This window comes from Gasterosteus aculeatus, chromosome 7 (assembly GCF_964276395.1).
Source record: "Gasterosteus aculeatus chromosome 7, fGasAcu3.hap1.1, whole genome shotgun sequence".
In the NCBI taxonomy this organism is placed as follows: domain Eukaryota; kingdom Metazoa; phylum Chordata; class Actinopteri; order Perciformes; family Gasterosteidae; genus Gasterosteus; species Gasterosteus aculeatus.
This window is the reverse complement of record NC_135694.1, coordinates 24,513,098-24,528,488: the sequence shown is the minus strand read 5'-3', so window position 1 is coordinate 24,528,488 and position 15,391 is coordinate 24,513,098. Positions and strand designations below refer to the sequence as shown.

The window sequence follows — 15,391 nt, the reverse complement described above, 5'->3', positions numbered from 1 at the left end:
AATAAATGTTGATTAAAATAAGGCAGAAGACACTGTTGGATTTGTGAATCCTGGGAGCGCTTATGGTAGTTTTTGAGAAGTATGCAGCATGCAAAGACAGGAAATTAAGGGAGGAAAGGGAAGCGGTATGTGACTGATTAACTGGACTCACATCCCGAGAGTGCAGCACGACAAAAGCGCAGCATGACAAAATCGACATACACTCATTTTTATTATCGAAGATAATCACATTTCAAAACGGTTATCAGGAATGAGTGAGTTCATCACATCGCGCTCTCCGTTCTGCGAGTCCAGGCTGACGTCCAAATATGATCGAGCATCCACCATCAAGGAGGGATCCTGGTGGAGCTTCATGTGGTATCATCACTCTCAACATGCACGCAGGTATTACGCTCACATGCTGTTGAAAGAACGTCTTCCTTGTTTTGCCTCTTAACACAAAGAATTTACACCTACCATCGTAAGCCCTGCATTGTTTTTATTGCGATACCGTCAGAAATAACTATACATTATTTATCAAGAGGGACGGGATGGACTGTTTTGTCATAATAGGGGTTCATTTTATTTCCTTCAGATGAGATGTCCCTAAATACATCATCTGAGATGTCTGTTAGTAAACTATCTTCCCCGAATGCAAAAAGAGAAAAAACCTAAAAGCTTTATAAAAGGTTATACGACATTGAGAGTTCAAATATTATAGTAGTTAATTTGAAATGTTATTTCTGTATCGGCAATTACTTTCAGCAACACATAAAATGTCCCATTTGGTTTGTTTTGTAGAGGAAGCACCAGCCACATCACTACAGTTTAACCTCCCGGAGACACACGCAGTCCGGCCCTCTTTACAGGCCTGACGGCGGCGGCGGGACTTCTGACCGGCCCCCAATTGATTTGGAATCTGTAGGTGCAGCTACCGTTGCCACAGGCACATCGGGTTTGTGTGGCGTGAACACAGGCGCCGAGCTCTCAGACACTATTCGGTCAACGGCTACTGGCGGCCGAGGCGCGCCTGCCGCATTAGACGGTCCGTGGCCAACTTCACGAAGCGCAGAGAAATGGGCCGTTTCCATCGCGGCGGCTGATAATTGGACTTCTGACGCCCTCGTGGATTTGGCAGCGTCGAGTTCAACGGGGACATTCAAACCCGCCGGCTGCGGTCCGGCGTCGTCGATGGCCATTGAGGTCAAAGGTCGTTCCAGCAGCGGGGCTCCTTGGGAGAAGGCGGCGGGGGTTTGCGATGCCGCCGCGGCCTCCGCCGCCGCGGCCTTGCTCTCCATCTCCTCCATCCGACGCTGCACCATGCGGGGCATCAGCTGCACGTAGGTGCCCATCAGGCGGTGGTTCGAGCGGATCAGCTTCCCCGCGCAGTTGTCCGCACAGCGCTCCTGGACCAGACGACAACAGGTTTCAGGTGTAACTAACATGGGTCAATCTTGACCCCTACGGACAAAGCGAGGTCACCGGCTTGTTCAGGACCCCGACCTCAACCTCAGGAGATGAGGGATGGCATGAATGGACAACTAACTGACAGCTGCTTGTTAATGGCCAGAATGTGGGGATATAAATGTGCGTTTTCCCAGGATTCCTACCTCGTCCATGGTGAGGTTTCTGTAGTTGAAGTTGCTGCTGCATCGCTGGAAGCAAATCTCCGTCATGCGGTTGTAAACCAGAAGGAAATCCCGCAGCTGCGAGAAACCAAATTCACGATCAAACTGCTTCTTTTCACAAATTCGCCCAATGCATCGAACACTGCGTCTTAATGGGACTTACATTTCTCAGCTGCTGCTCAGGTTCCATCGTGATTCCGTCCGTAAATTGCTCAACCTAATCTGACAGTTAACGTTAGCCAAAATGCTAACGCCGGGAGAGCCTAAATCACGCGAGTTAAAGACCCGTCCCCCAGCTTTACCTGTCTGAGTGAAGGACGTCACAATTCAATAAGACGTAATGTACGTTTATACCTTAACGTACCACTAAACGCACCTAAACGCGAGGCGATTCAGGGGATGATATGAAGCGGCATGACATTCACAAGCGCGCCGCCATTTTGCTAACAAAGATCGTCTATGAGCTGCAGGAGGAGGCGTCACCTGGTGCCGTTGTTGGTGCTCTGCAGGAAGAGCTTTGATGGCTTGTAGGGCGAACAGCATCTTTTTGATAAAGTCAGTGTGGTTTCAATTAAAGGTGCAAATATAGTATTTTTTTAAAGTCAATTTTAATAACGAGTTTATCAGTATTCTGTATGTATGAAAAACAGAGCTACTATATGTGTTGTCACCAAGGTTTGTTTCATCACTTCTCCAGTAACTCGTTGGATAACAGATTTCCAGACAAATACACAAATGAATTCCTTTAAACATATGCACGTTTTATTCTGCAAGGTATTTTTTCAAGAAATGAATAATTTATATCAAATGAATCAAAAATAATTTATCTATAGGCTACACAGCTCAAGCTGAAACTGCAATGGCTAAAAATGCTATTGATATATTGTAAAAATAATTTATATTATTATTTTGTTATGAACGAACCTTTCAGGGAAGGTCATACATCATACATATTTATATTGATAATTTATTATGCTTGCCAAAAAGCCCAAGACACTGCAGCGTTTTTTCAAGCAGCCATTAAATGTGATGGGCACAGACACTAAAAGCAATTCATAATGAAACACGGACGGCATTTAGAGAGGGCAGACAATGCTGCCTATGCTACACGGATTGTCCACGAGTTAAGCCAACTAATACAAAGGCAATGTGGCTGTTACAAAGGACATGTGTGTGTGTGTTTTATTCCTCAGAATATGTTCCAGAGTTGTTTCAGAGTGGTTGTTCCGACCTGAGAGGGTGTTCAATTGAACCTTTTTAAAAAAAAAATCTAAGGAATTGCTGCATAGTACACCTTTAAACATGATTACGAGTGACCTATTTCCATAAAAATGCACATGAAAAATATAAAAAAGCAACATTTATAACACTAAAAGTGTCCATATGATCATAGACGTTGAGTCCATTTTCTCCTCTCTGCTCACTTTAAAAATGATCAAATGGAAACACCACTTAACGTCACCTGAGACGAGGGATCCATGAAACCTTTGTTACAAGTGTAGTATGTTTCTCATTCACTTTGTGTTTCTGGTTACCAGAGGGGCTTTTTGACAAGCAGTCGTGTCGATTGACCGCCGCTGCTCTCCTGTCAAGCTCCTCTACAAGAGGGATCGGCCTCAGCGGCTGTTTTTTGAAACCTGCTACACACAGCTCCTTTGTACTTTCTCTCATGGTGTGTGTGTGTGTAAGCATGTTTGCGTGTGTGTGGTTTCTGAGTTAGCATGAACACCCTTAGTTCATTCTTTTTCTGACTAAATTACTAACCAGTATGTCGCCTCAACCATATGATAGCTTTGAGCATGCAACTTTATTTTGGACTATCTTTAATTCTTCACTTGGTTACAAGTTAAAGTGAAATGCAGATTTTCGCAGAGAGTAGTCAGCTTGGCAGAACTCTTCTTCAAATCAGTGCACTCGCAGCTTCACAGCACGAGTGTGTGCGCCACGCATTAAAAGAACACAATGAGAGGAGCATAGCTGGTTAAGTGGTGGAGATGCTGCCAACATCAACTGTAGAGCCTCCATCTATCGTCATTGATACAATTGCTTTTTTGCAGGATGCTGAAGGAGAAAACGCTGTTGCTATAGGCGAATGAAGAGCGTTATTTCTTCCTGCATTACTAATGCTGTAAAGGAGGACGTGCAATGTGCAGTCAGCGGGCCTCATTCACAAACTGTCCAAATGAATCTTTTTGTTCCCGTATCTGCTCGATTGGTTCTTTTGCCTTTCTGAAGAAATAAATGACCCATTCTAATTATGTTACCCGCAGCAACAAAGGAAATATCCTGTCAATGCAGGTGAATGACACACGGTGTAATGTAGTTGCAGATACAATAAGTATTCCTCGCAATTATGTCGACTGCTCATGTCTGACATGTGACAAAATCACGCTCGTTATAATTTTAATATGACGATAAAGTGAGAGTCTTTATGAAAGATGAGGTTTTCCCTTCAGAGCTCCGCTCACTCAGCAGTTAACATGGCAGTGAATTATCTTCCCCAAGTGGGGATTGCAGATAGGGAAATAACAGTTTTAGCAGGCGGCGCATTAGCTCACTATAGTGCCGTAGATTATGAAGCTCATGAACATTATCGTAACTTAAATGTGTAAAAGCTTCTGCGGGTGACAATTACACGACAATGGGCCGAGAGGGAAAATGAGATGACATTAATTCCATATCCCACTTCACTTATTTCATTTCTCATGCTTAACTCATGAATATTTATCTATAGTCATTGTATAACTGAAAGGCTGATTCTCATATGCGTAGGCAACATTTATTCAATATCTGCTCACTAAAGTTTCCTACAGGATGGAAAATAAATGGATGATTTTTTCCCCCTTCCTGCTTCTTGAGACTACTGTTGACGTCTGCTGGTGAGACATCAAAAAAAGACCTGTCGTGTCCTGTGATAATGTTTTCCTTGTCTTTCGCAAGAAATGGCAAATTTCCGCGTGGCATTTGACCTCTAAATGTCACCCTGTTTCCTTTCTCTTTGTATCCTCTACGTGTATTACATCCTCTGCGCACAGAGGCGCACCTTTTTGTTCCTAAGACGCTCAACACCAAGAGTTCGAGCGGCAGTTTTGTTCGCATCAAAAATGAAATTGCGCAAAGCCGGTTGTGTATTGAAGGTCATCAATGCAAACGCGGCAACAGAGAGTCACCTTTGTCCCTTTCATGAGTCTTACGACACGATTCCTTTCGATTTCGTGGCTGAAGCTACTTATGAAACGACCTGCCGCTCTGAAAGGCCTCCAGCTCTGTCCGCTGTGTGCACACAATCCTGCTACCGCCTTGTTCTCCATTCCGCTGTGCACTGCGCCCGTCCTCCCTCTTTCTAATTGCCTCACAATCCCTTTCCCTGTCCTCCGTCTCTTGGGCGATCTGCTGACTGTTCAGGTAGATGCTACTGTGCGAAAGCATGGTGTCTCTGGGAGGCAGGTGAGCATCCACGTCTGCTTCTACCTCCAAGAAAGCACTCGCAGGCGGCGTGAGCTGCGCCGGCGGTTCATCTTGAAGTTTGCTGCGGCGCTGAGTCGGGCTTTGCTGGTGGCGATTCTTCTTCCCGCGTTTCTTCGCCATCTTCAGGTCCAGCGAGGCGTAATTAAGGTCGGCCTGGGAAGACCTCTGTGAAACGGGAGATGTTTTTTGCATTACTTTCAATGATTATAGTCTAGATCTTGTGGGTTTTGGTTGTCGTGTATTTCTGTAAATCAGATTTTATTTTTAGAACGTTGGTGCTTGATTGTGTTCATTGGTTTAGTTTCATTGACCACAATGTGAATGGTGTTGCCTTCCGTTTTGAAAGCAAACCTGTCAGTTGGGGTTTTAACTGGTCTGCAACCCGCGTGTGTATTTTTACATCAGATGCACGCCATCACATTTTAGTTTCAGTGTGAATTTATGAGCAAATATACTACATTATAAGGACTTACAATTTGTAGTCAAGTGACTGGTAAAAGCAGCAGTTGCTTTAGTGCATATTATATTATTTACATTTCAGGATTATAAACCGACTTGTACTTGCGCAGTTGTTTTCCAGTCTTCTGACTACACAAAGCGCTTTAACTCATTTACCTTTCCACACACCGATGGCATGGACCACCATGCAAGGTGCCACCTGCCCATCACAACTCCTAACTAATCATTCAAACAGGGATTTGGGGGTGAGGTGTCGTCCCAAAGAACGCATGGACATTAACTAGCAGAGGACGACTCTGCTCACACACCTCAGTCGCCGGGAGCAAAGATGCAAAGCTTTGGACAGGTTTAACAATTGAATCATTGTTGTGCAAGTATAATGAGTAAAATTGAATAATATAGAGCAGGGGAACATGCAACCCAACCCACAGAAGCATGTAGTATACAATAATCTTTTCCACTGTGCAGTGATGATTCCTTGCACAGGCTATCAAATGTTTCGGAAAGTACGTAATATCTCCACAGACACAGGTCTTAACAAGCAGTCAGAGCACAGTTACCTTTGCGTGATCTCCTGCGTGTTGCATGGTCATTATCTCATGGCAAGCTTCCACAGAATCTGAACAAGTGAAACAGAGGATTTGATCTGTTTTACAGATATTAATCAAAATAGTTGCGTATACACATTGTGAGTGAGAAAAGAGAAATGTTTGTCCTCTGACTGAATTATAACAAACACAGCTACATTTTGAAATGTTGACATTGGAAATACAGCTTAATTGCATTTATTTATGCATGTAACTATTATTAACTAGCATGTAACCTGCTTGGAGTTAAACCACATTTTGTTTAAATACACAGTGATTTTTTTTAAAAAACTTGTCCACATGTCATTTGCAATAATACACTACTCTTCAAATGCTAAAAAGGAAACAATGACATTGTTATTATTATTTGAACAAATGGCGATTCTCACCTCTTCTGTCTGAGTTGATGTTGCCATAAATTGGATTTTCCTGTAGCCAATGATCTTCCTGCTGCTCCTCAACGTTGATGTTATGAAAAGAATGTCCTTTATTTTCTGACGGGCTTTAACAAGATGTGGAAGAACAGAAAGTATTCTTCTATTGCACATCATAAAGTAACATTACTAGAATTCACATAACGTACGACAAATTCAGATGTTTTCGGACTAAACAATCATTGGCACTAAATGAATAAATAAAAAGCGTACCTTTCTGCGCTACAAATGTATGTGAGCCAGAACTCGTGCATCTCTGTATGAACAAAATAATAAATATATCAATTTATAGATTGCCTTGTAAAAGCTGAAAGGTTAAGAATAAATTGTGACAACGTTTGAAAAAAGCAATGATTTCACGTGTAACTGAACAGTACCTCTGCATAAATTGGTTCTTCGATTGAGGCACAAGATGACATTGATACATATAGAGATGAACAAGGCGACCGATAACACCCCCAGACCTGCCAAGAGGCCTAAAAGACAAACACAACACCAACGCGGCAAACAAAGATGTAGGTAAAAAGATTTTCAAACGCTGGCTTTTAGATGTGAAATGGGTGAAAAACAGAGAGAAACCGTTAAATTATGCTATTCATTCATATTTGTGAAACATGCAGTGCAGCAACTTCAGCTGAACAATACCGACACATTTAATGGTTCTTCTTTTAACTGGAAACAGTCTCATTGTAAATGTATCTTAATTTAAAAATAATTTGATATTAAAAGCGCATGCCACATGGTATGATAACACTACTTAGGGCCTACAAACTCGACAAACAGGAGAGTATGTGTGTGTGTGTGAATCCTCTAATACTTTCGAAAGAGCTTCATGATTATCATCTCACTGTTTTTTATTTCACAGTTTGTCATATCATGTTCCGTGTCCTAATCTTTAGAAAGGATTTAGCTTATTTGTTTTGTTTGGTAAGTGCTATACTAGAATATACAACATTAAGACAAAATTTGCAATAACAAACTTACTGTAAATGTGAATCAAATTTGAGAAGATCCTACCTGTAATCATGTTGCAGCCGTGTAGAACGAGACTTCAGGACACCAACGTGTTTCAGCGGGGAGGTGAGCTACGCTGCAGTCTATTTTTACTCTGCCTTAGTTACGTCTCTCTTGTCTCAGTGCTTTGAAAAGTCTGCTCTTCAGTTACAAACAGGAAGCAACGTAACCTCATTCCGAGACACCCGGTCTCAATCCCATCGTGACTTACAACACGCTCTAAAATATATGCCTAGGTAATGATTAAAAGGATTTCCTAAACATTTCATTGGGAAGTTCAACATTCATGTTGTAATGAAATGTCGGCACATTAATAAAAACAATTAAAACGGGCCTACAAATATTTGAATTTGAAAAAATAAGAATTTTTAAATGCTCTGGAAAAAAAAAAAAAAATGAAATCCCCAGTTGAAGCCCTAATGTACTTAACCTAACGCTGAAATGAACTAAAGACTAAATATTTGCACATATTTGCACATACATGACCTTCTTTGTCAATTCCCTGAAAGTGAGCAAATCGCTGTGAATTTGGTCCAGTTGAGCTTCGTGCATCATAGTGGTGGTCTGTGTTCATGCTCTCTCACACTGAGAACGCTGTGACTCTGCTACTGTGGTCGGAAAAATTGGAAGGTTTCTCACAACAGCTAAATGCACAAGTGGTTGTAACTATTTCTGCATGGGAAGAAAAAAAAAAAATCAGCTGAGACCGAATGAAGCGCTTTGTGTGGTCTACCGACAAGAATAAAATAGATAAAATAAAATGATAAACCGTGTAAATACTGAAAAATATGAAAAGCTATATTAACATTTCCAGTGCTGTGTGTGATGGTATCAGGTGGATGTAATGTGTTAGACCATGTGGTTTTTGGTCACTCTGCGGTATGTGGACAACAGTGGTCGTCTATTTAAATACCGCTACAAAAAGTGAGAAGAGTCACAGGACATTTGGACAAGAAAACCTAAATCCTAGCTATGAGTGACAAAAGAAAGAAGTGGAAACTAACGATTGCAGTGTTGTTTTATGGAAAAATAATGTTTAATTCTTTATTTCATGAAAATATAATGTTTATTTATTGCAGCATACAATTTTGAAGCTTAGAAAGACACAATAATTCATATAGAATATTGCAAGAATACGGCAAAAGAAGGTAAATAACACAAACACTTTCCCTGCCATGCTCATTTAACATTAACATTAAATGTCATTCCCCCATTCACACCCATTTAAGGCAAGGACTACCATGCAAGGAGCCCATCACCACTAACCAACCCTTCACGCACATTCTTTTACCATGGACGAAGCCTTCGAGGGGCAACTAGGCGTTAAGAGTCCTGTTGCTTCTGATTTAAAGATCTATTCCCCCCTGAGCCACAGCTCCCCAGGGTTAAATTAAACTTTTATTTTGAAGTTGGAGAAAAATGGGGAATATTTACGCAACTTTGTTTACAAAAGAATACGACTCCCCTGAGGGCAAAGCCCACATTTGCACAATTGCCTCTGTCATAGCTGCATTTTTCACTTTCTATACCTGCAGGTGATGCATTTTGTAATTCTGCATGTAACCAAATTAGGATACAGCGCACATTCAATGTATCAACTGTCATTGGCAATAGATTTGCATTATGCTTTAACAATCATTTGGTTTTATATCTTAAACTTGAGTCACAGAGTTGCACCTTGAAGTGGCAAAAGGGTGTGTCGAGACCTCGCGGGGTCTTGCAGCTGTGTACTTGACTGGAGGAGGAGGAGGTTTGAACGGAGGCGGTAGATTAAACCTGCACAGAGAGCATGAATATTAACTTGTGCCTTTGCTAGAACGTTAGTTGTATCCAAAAATGGACACATGAATAATAAATAATACTGATATATTAGCAGGTGTAGAGGGTACTTGCATGGATAGTTTTACCTCTCATTCTGTTTTTGTCTGAAGTAGAGGAAGCCAACGGCGGCTATCAACACCAGGACTGGAACAATAATTACCAACAACATCAGATGACTCTTCGCGCCCCCAGTACCTGAGGATCAAAATTCAGGGAGGGGAAATGGGTTCATTTTGGTCCACAGCAAAATATATTTTTCTAAGATATCGTTCAGCTTGCTCTGCTAAAACCTGCAGATTCCAACAAATATTCCATTCAAGGCTACAAAGCCTTTTTGCCTGTAAGCAGAGAAGCGTGTCTCGCCGACCTCCTGCTCAGCAAGTTGCACTCTTCTCTCTATTGAGATTCATACCTTGTTAAAATGCATCTAGCCTCAGGCGGGTAAAACTGGAATGTGTCCAGCGTTTATTTGTGGATGAGGGAAGAGACGGGGTAATCAAAGGAGCTGTGGCTGTTTTTTTTTCTTTCTTAGGAGGATCTGGGTGCAATTAGTGCTGTTCTCTGTAATTACTTGCTATTTTTAAACGTTTTTTGTATTGTTTTCTTTTCAATCAAATGTGCTTGTGTGTGAGAAATGCTAATTATCACCTTCATTCTCAACAACCCCTGTCGTGCTCCCGGTGTTCAGAGTTGGGGCGGGACCACGGCCGTCTTCCACCGACTCATTCTTTGTCTCGTGTGTTGATCCGAAAACCTCATCACTGTGACTCAATGTGGTGGACAGATTGCGGTCAGGAAGAGCGAATGTGGTAAAATTGTGAGTTGTGTGTAGCTCCTGGTCGGTGGAGTTGTTGAGGACGTAGGGATGATTGTGAGTGGCGGGGGATGCCGTCACACCCTCGTGTGTGGAATTTGTAAAAGAGGTCACGTCCTCTGCAGCCGTGACATCTTTTATTTCAGCGCTCGTCTTTACGGCCTGAGTAACACCGGGGTCAGTGTTTGACCGGGCGGTGGTCGGTGATGTGGTAAGGCCGCCGGCTGCTGATTCCATCCAACCCTCCTCGGTGGAATTAGACTGTGACGTGACCGCCTCAAGATCTGAAAGTAGAAAAACATGGAATAAATATGCTGTGAGCAAGCGTCACCTGCACTGTTCTGATGTTGTCGACCTTCTTTCTCAGAGCTCCACCGTGTCAAAAAGAGTAATACCTGACATGGAAAACTGCAGCCGGGAAACTGTGCGTGTTAGCGGCCTTCAAGTAATTGGCATATTTTGGGGAATAAACATATGGCTGCTTAAGAATAAAGAATCAAAACAGTTTATTGACAATCTGCCTATAAGAAACTCTAAAGGTTATGGTTTGTTTAATCTAAAACAGGCAGAAATGTGAAACTGATTTTTTTATAGGAGTAAAAGGAGTCCAATAATGTTCTGGAACATTTTTTTAAGCAGCTACAGTTATTTCCTAAAGTCGCAACTTGCAATTTCTACCTGCTAAGAAATATTCCAGCACTTAACTTCTGGTAAAATAATTTCTATGTTGCAACCTGGTTTTTGTTGGACGCGTTGGACAATTTCCTCAACAAGCTTCACATTTGAAAGTTGAACGTGGAAGTGGAACTAAAAAAACTTTGAAATACCCAGTACACAGTTCTACATGATTAAAACATGGACAGAGTTGGCATTTAAGAGGCCACTCGGTGCATAATCAATAGGGATTATTTAAGAACCACGACTGTGAAACCTTGGGCACGGATTCAGGCGGCAAAGCTGTGGGAATGAATAACCAATTTAATTCAATAGTTTGGTGTAGTCTGTGCACACTATTTCCATTTTAAAATGCAGTAGCCTATATATTTTGCTACATGTACACTGGATGGGCTTAACCAGAGGACAATTAAAGTACTACATTTCATGTGAAGACCCCAATACTATACAATACTATAATACCCAAATTAAACTGTATTTTCTGTAACTAACTAACTAACAAAAATGTATTAGTGTGGATGTAGCCTTAATTAATGTCTAAAATAATCTATTGTGCGTAAATTGTCACTATACGTTTTCTACCCTCCTAATTTACGTCAGGACAGATCCACGTTGAATGATCCATGAATAATTAAGTAGTCAGTCATCTTCATAAGCCGCTTATCCTTCATTCAGGGGAATAATTAAGTAAAAATGTTGCGCTGCATTGTGATCAAATACATTACACAATACATTATTTTTCAAGCTTTCATTTGAGCTGCAGTACTCCTCCATGTCCGACAGGTTGTGCTCTTTCCCCGTGTAGTGATTCAAAGACTGTCGCTGAGGCTGCTGTGTTTCTTCGTGCGGTTTGAGTAGACAGAAGGAGAGAGCAGGAAGTGACTTTGACGTATGTGTGGCTTGCGCTTTTTTTATTTTGGTACAGGTTGAGAAAACACGAAGACAGGAAGAGAAGGAAGAAAGTTGAGTATCATTTTCCTGTTGAACACAGGCAACTGAAGGCCCTTCAGTGTAGTATTATTTTTTTCTTTTACAATCTAAAACTATAACTATTGTTTTAGTTTAGCTTAGTACAATATTCACCTAAATTTTCCACTTTAAATTAAATAATTTAAATAAAGTAAACTGTTCCACCTGTAAAGTCGTGCAGCTCCCAGCATACTCTGTATAGTCACTGGTGTGTCCTCAAAAACATGGCAGGCAATCCTTTTGAATCTCTCCCTTTTACTTTCAGCCAATTAAATGATTAAATTGAGCGAGTGCCGCTAGATAATAAAAGTCAAGTATTCTTTGGTCCAGTGCAGTTTATGATGTCATTCAGTCATTCTCTTGGGCTCTCTCCTCTGCTAGATTGTTCATCCCGCTCTGCGGAAACACTCAAATTGAACGTGAAATAACTGCATAGAAATGGAGAGGCTCACCCGTCCTGGTGCTTGTGGTTGCTGTCAGCACCGTGATGACAAACTCTTTATGCACAGTCTTGTTTCCTATGTTGACGGTCAGTGCATAAACCCCTGCGTGAGCATCAGCCACAAACCAGAGCTCCAGGGAGTCGCTGTCTGACACCAGCGCCTTATTCTAGGGAAGAACAAGATCATGTGCCGTGTATTAATACCTTTCTTAATACAGATGTTTTGTGTGTATTATATGTTTTGATGTCAGTTAATCTCATCATATTGATTCTCGATGATATAAATTCAATAATGAGATTTCTTACAATACCTTGGTCCACTTGTACTTTGCATCAGGGAACAGTTGGCACTTAATGGTCACATTTTCTCCAGCATGGACCTCGACTGCGCTATCCTCATCACAAGTAATATCAACGTCATCTAATAGAGAGGAAATTGAAGATTGATAAGGATTGACAACTTGTATAAAATATCAAAATCAATATGTCAGATGTAGGACACATGAAAAGCCTCTTCTGCCTCTATTGTTTATACCAACGCTTCGGTTAAGCTTCAGCTCGATAGAAGGTGCGAGTGAATTGTGCCTGCGTCATTAGACTGCTAAATGAAAAACGGAGTGAGCTAAATGGAGGGATGAAAAGCATGGAGAACAAAGCCTTTAGACATGTCTTTGCAATTATTACACACAGTAGCTCAGAAGAAAATATGAGATTGGCAGAGGCGTGATGCAATCAGGGGCAACATGGGGACATCAAGGGGACATTAAGATGGAAAGTTACTGAGCAGCTCTGTCTTACATTGTCTAGTTGTGTTGAGCAGGTGCGGCTTAGCGTGTACCTGCCGCCGTCTTACCTTCGATCTCGAGCACTGTTTCTCTCGAGGAGGAGCCATGAGGAAAACTTGAAATCTGACAAATGTAGATACCACTGTCCTGCGTTGTCACTCCGTAAAGTTGAAGATGGGAGCCCATCGAGTTGTTCTCGATCTGCATAGTGATGTTAGGCCAAATTAGATTGAGTCCATGAACTGGGGTGTACACAGCCAGCTTTGTGTCTTCATGTTGTTTCTTTCTCCATTCGATATTGACAATCGCGACAGTAGAACTGCTTTTTACGGTGCATGGCAACGTAACGTTCTGGCCCAGTACTGCTTCGATCTTTTCATGATGGAATATTTCAAAATCCTGGTGCCCTGTCGAGCAAATCAGATAGCGATGGAGAAGTGAGGAGACATAATCCACTTGCAATTTGATGTTGGTATTACAGACCGCAGTCCGCTGGGATGCAGGCGGACACAATCACAGCATTGTATTGAGAGAACTTGTCACACCACGAGCCAGTACCGATTTCCAACCCATGGGGAGTATCGCATAGTTGCCGGTATATTACATGACATGGGAAGAGCACATGTGTAGGATTACCTTGTGTTATTGAGGCAAGGAGCAGGAGGGAGAAGGCCGTTCCCAGGGCAACTCCAACCATGTCTGAGCGCCCTAAACTCATTACTATCAATCGGGCTAAATCCGCCGAGGGAGTCGGCCGACACAGAAAGAGTAGACTGTCGAACTGTGGTCAACGAGCGGGGTGGAGAGACGGAGACAGCAGGAAGTGAGACAAAAGTGTAGCGCTGCAGCTTTGCGGTGAACACCTCCTGTGCAAAGCAGATAGTTGCAATAGAAGTAAATCTTCTCAACGCTTGTCATTGTTTACTTTTTTAAATTCTACAGGATGCAGTTAATTGTGAGAACCGTCAGTTTGATTTAGTACAACGTCTTCATGAGAAAATTAATAAAAATAAAAGTAGATTATTTGGGGCACAAACCATACACACACCAGCAGTATGTTCACGTCGGTTTCGGTTTAGCTCTTTATTTTCCCTCATTTGGTTCACCTTCTTTTCAAGGGGAGCCAGTAGCTTGCATAAGATAATAATACAATATGCTAATAATGCTATATTTTAAAAATGTGTCTTGTATGACATTAACTTGCATTGCATTTAGCTGACACTGTTTGCCCTCTGTGCTGGTTTGTGGTTTAATGTCTCAGAGCAGAAGTTATAGAAAGCTCTTTATTCTTCAGAGACGAGTAACATCTCTCCTGCCAGACATTGAACACTGGACTTGCATAAATTACATTTTTTAAATGGAATGTTTATCCTGCAGCTGACAGAATTTCACTTGGGATAAAAGCTTAACCTTTTGATATACTTATCTGATGATTGGGTGGTAATGTTTTCAATAATGATGGTAACAGTATTTATTTCATTAGTCAATCAAGAAGAAAGCTGCATTTACTGGCAATAGTATCACAAAATGCTGTTATCCTAACAGCGTGTCCATCTTTAATTCCTCCTATCACCGCCCCGTATTATAAACCCTTCATATATCATGAATATTCCCTTTGGACCCCACGCATTAGGATGAGTAATGACTTTACAGCCTTATTCTGTTTATGACCTTCATTACTTTTAATTAGGGCTTAGAAGAGTGACTACTATCCAAATGAACATCCGTGTCATTATTCTTTCCGTCTGTTATCAAAGTGTGACGAGACCCCGCGGAGTTGCTCTCTGTGAAAAGGTCACAATCACTTCCCCGGGGAGCCTTAGAAATCTTGAGGATTTGTGACAGAATGTATCATCGTTGTGACTTTTCCATTCAACGACCCGCGAATAATGTTGGAAACAAAGCGTATTTTGCCACATTTTGCACCTCATCACAAATGTGACAAAGACATTTGCATCAACGCGTGGGTTGTGCGCGTTCTGTGTCCGCCAACCTCTAAGGAGTGTGTGAGGCACGTACACATATCCTGCACTGCTCATTTATCCTCGTTCACTGCTCTGTTTTACAATGTTAGCTCTCCGAACGGGTGGTTTTTAGAGGCAATTAATTATTAAAACTTGAGTCTGTTGCACAGATTGTTTGACCGCAAAGCAGTCGATGAAAAGACTACGTGTGAAAAATCTAACAAAAAACAAAGTGGAACTTTTACTATTTTCAAACTCTCAATTCTCCCAGATGAAATAGTGAATGTTGAATGCTATATATATATATATATATATATGCTGACATATGATTGTTACTGGTTACTATTACGTT

General features: G+C 41.5%; 3 protein-coding genes across 3 annotated transcripts; all 3 read right to left on the bottom strand.

Annotated features, from left to right (window-relative positions):
* Nucleotides 1–192: 192 nt before the first annotated feature.
* timm10b (translocase of inner mitochondrial membrane 10 homolog B (yeast)) lies at nucleotides 193–2,121 on the bottom strand. Its single transcript, XM_040182811.2, has 3 exons — nucleotides 1,771–2,121; nucleotides 1,590–1,685; nucleotides 193–1,385 (listed from the first exon to the last, which is right to left on the bottom strand). The coding sequence occupies exons 1-3, from the start codon at nucleotides 1,795–1,797 to the stop codon at nucleotides 843–845; spliced, it is 666 nt and encodes a 221-aa protein (XP_040038745.2). The 5' UTR covers nucleotides 1,798–2,121; the 3' UTR covers nucleotides 193–842.
* Nucleotides 2,122–2,347: 226 nt separating this feature from the next.
* On the bottom strand, nucleotides 2,348–8,193 carry LOC120822864 (uncharacterized). Its single transcript, XM_078106647.1, has 6 exons — nucleotides 7,573–8,193; nucleotides 6,933–7,019; nucleotides 6,769–6,811; nucleotides 6,511–6,623; nucleotides 6,095–6,153; nucleotides 2,348–5,240 (listed from the first exon to the last, which is right to left on the bottom strand). Exons 1-6 carry the CDS (start codon nucleotides 7,580–7,582, stop codon nucleotides 4,833–4,835), a joined length of 720 nt encoding a protein of 239 aa, XP_077962773.1. The 5' UTR covers nucleotides 7,583–8,193; the 3' UTR covers nucleotides 2,348–4,832.
* Nucleotides 8,194–8,583: 390 nt separating this feature from the next.
* LOC120822992 (uncharacterized) lies at nucleotides 8,584–13,884 on the bottom strand. The gene is made up of 7 exons (XM_040183023.2): nucleotides 13,712–13,884; nucleotides 13,144–13,482; nucleotides 12,602–12,711; nucleotides 12,301–12,457; nucleotides 10,039–10,488; nucleotides 9,477–9,585; nucleotides 8,584–9,345 (listed from the first exon to the last, which is right to left on the bottom strand). The coding sequence occupies exons 1-7, from the start codon at nucleotides 13,791–13,793 to the stop codon at nucleotides 9,222–9,224; spliced, it is 1,371 nt and encodes a 456-aa protein (XP_040038957.2). The 5' UTR covers nucleotides 13,794–13,884; the 3' UTR covers nucleotides 8,584–9,221.
* Between the last annotated feature and the right edge of the window lie 1,507 nt (nucleotides 13,885–15,391).

Coding starts and splice junctions, on each gene's coding strand:
- timm10b (XM_040182811.2), bottom strand. CDS start 1,797: ATGGAACCTGAGCAGCAGCTGAGAAAT. Junction 1,686..1,770: donor CTGAGCAGCAGCTGAGAAAT/GTAAGTCCCATT, acceptor GGTTTCTCGCAG/CTGCGGGATTTCCTTCTGGT. Junction 1,386..1,589: donor GAAACCTCACCATGGACGAG/GTAGGAATCCTG, acceptor CGTCTGGTCCAG/GAGCGCTGTGCGGACAACTG.
- LOC120822864 (XM_078106647.1), bottom strand. Junction 6,624..6,768: donor TACATTTGTAGCGCAGAAAG/GTACGCTTTTTA, acceptor ATCTTGTTAAAG/CCCGTCAGAAAATAAAGGAC. Junction 5,241..6,094: donor ACGCAGGAGATCACGCAAAG/GTAACTGTGCTC, acceptor CCCGTTTCACAG/AGGTCTTCCCAGGCCGACCT.
- LOC120822992 (XM_040183023.2), bottom strand. CDS start 13,793: ATGAGTTTAGGGCGCTCAGACATGGTTGGAGTTGCCCTGGGAACGGCC. Junction 10,489..12,300: donor AACCACAAGCACCAGGACGG/GTGAGCCTCTCC, acceptor TTCTACTTTCAG/ATCTTGAGGCGGTCACGTCA. Junction 9,586..10,038: donor AGGGGTTGTTGAGAATGAAG/GTGATAATTAGC, acceptor TTTGATCCTCAG/GTACTGGGGGCGCGAAGAGT.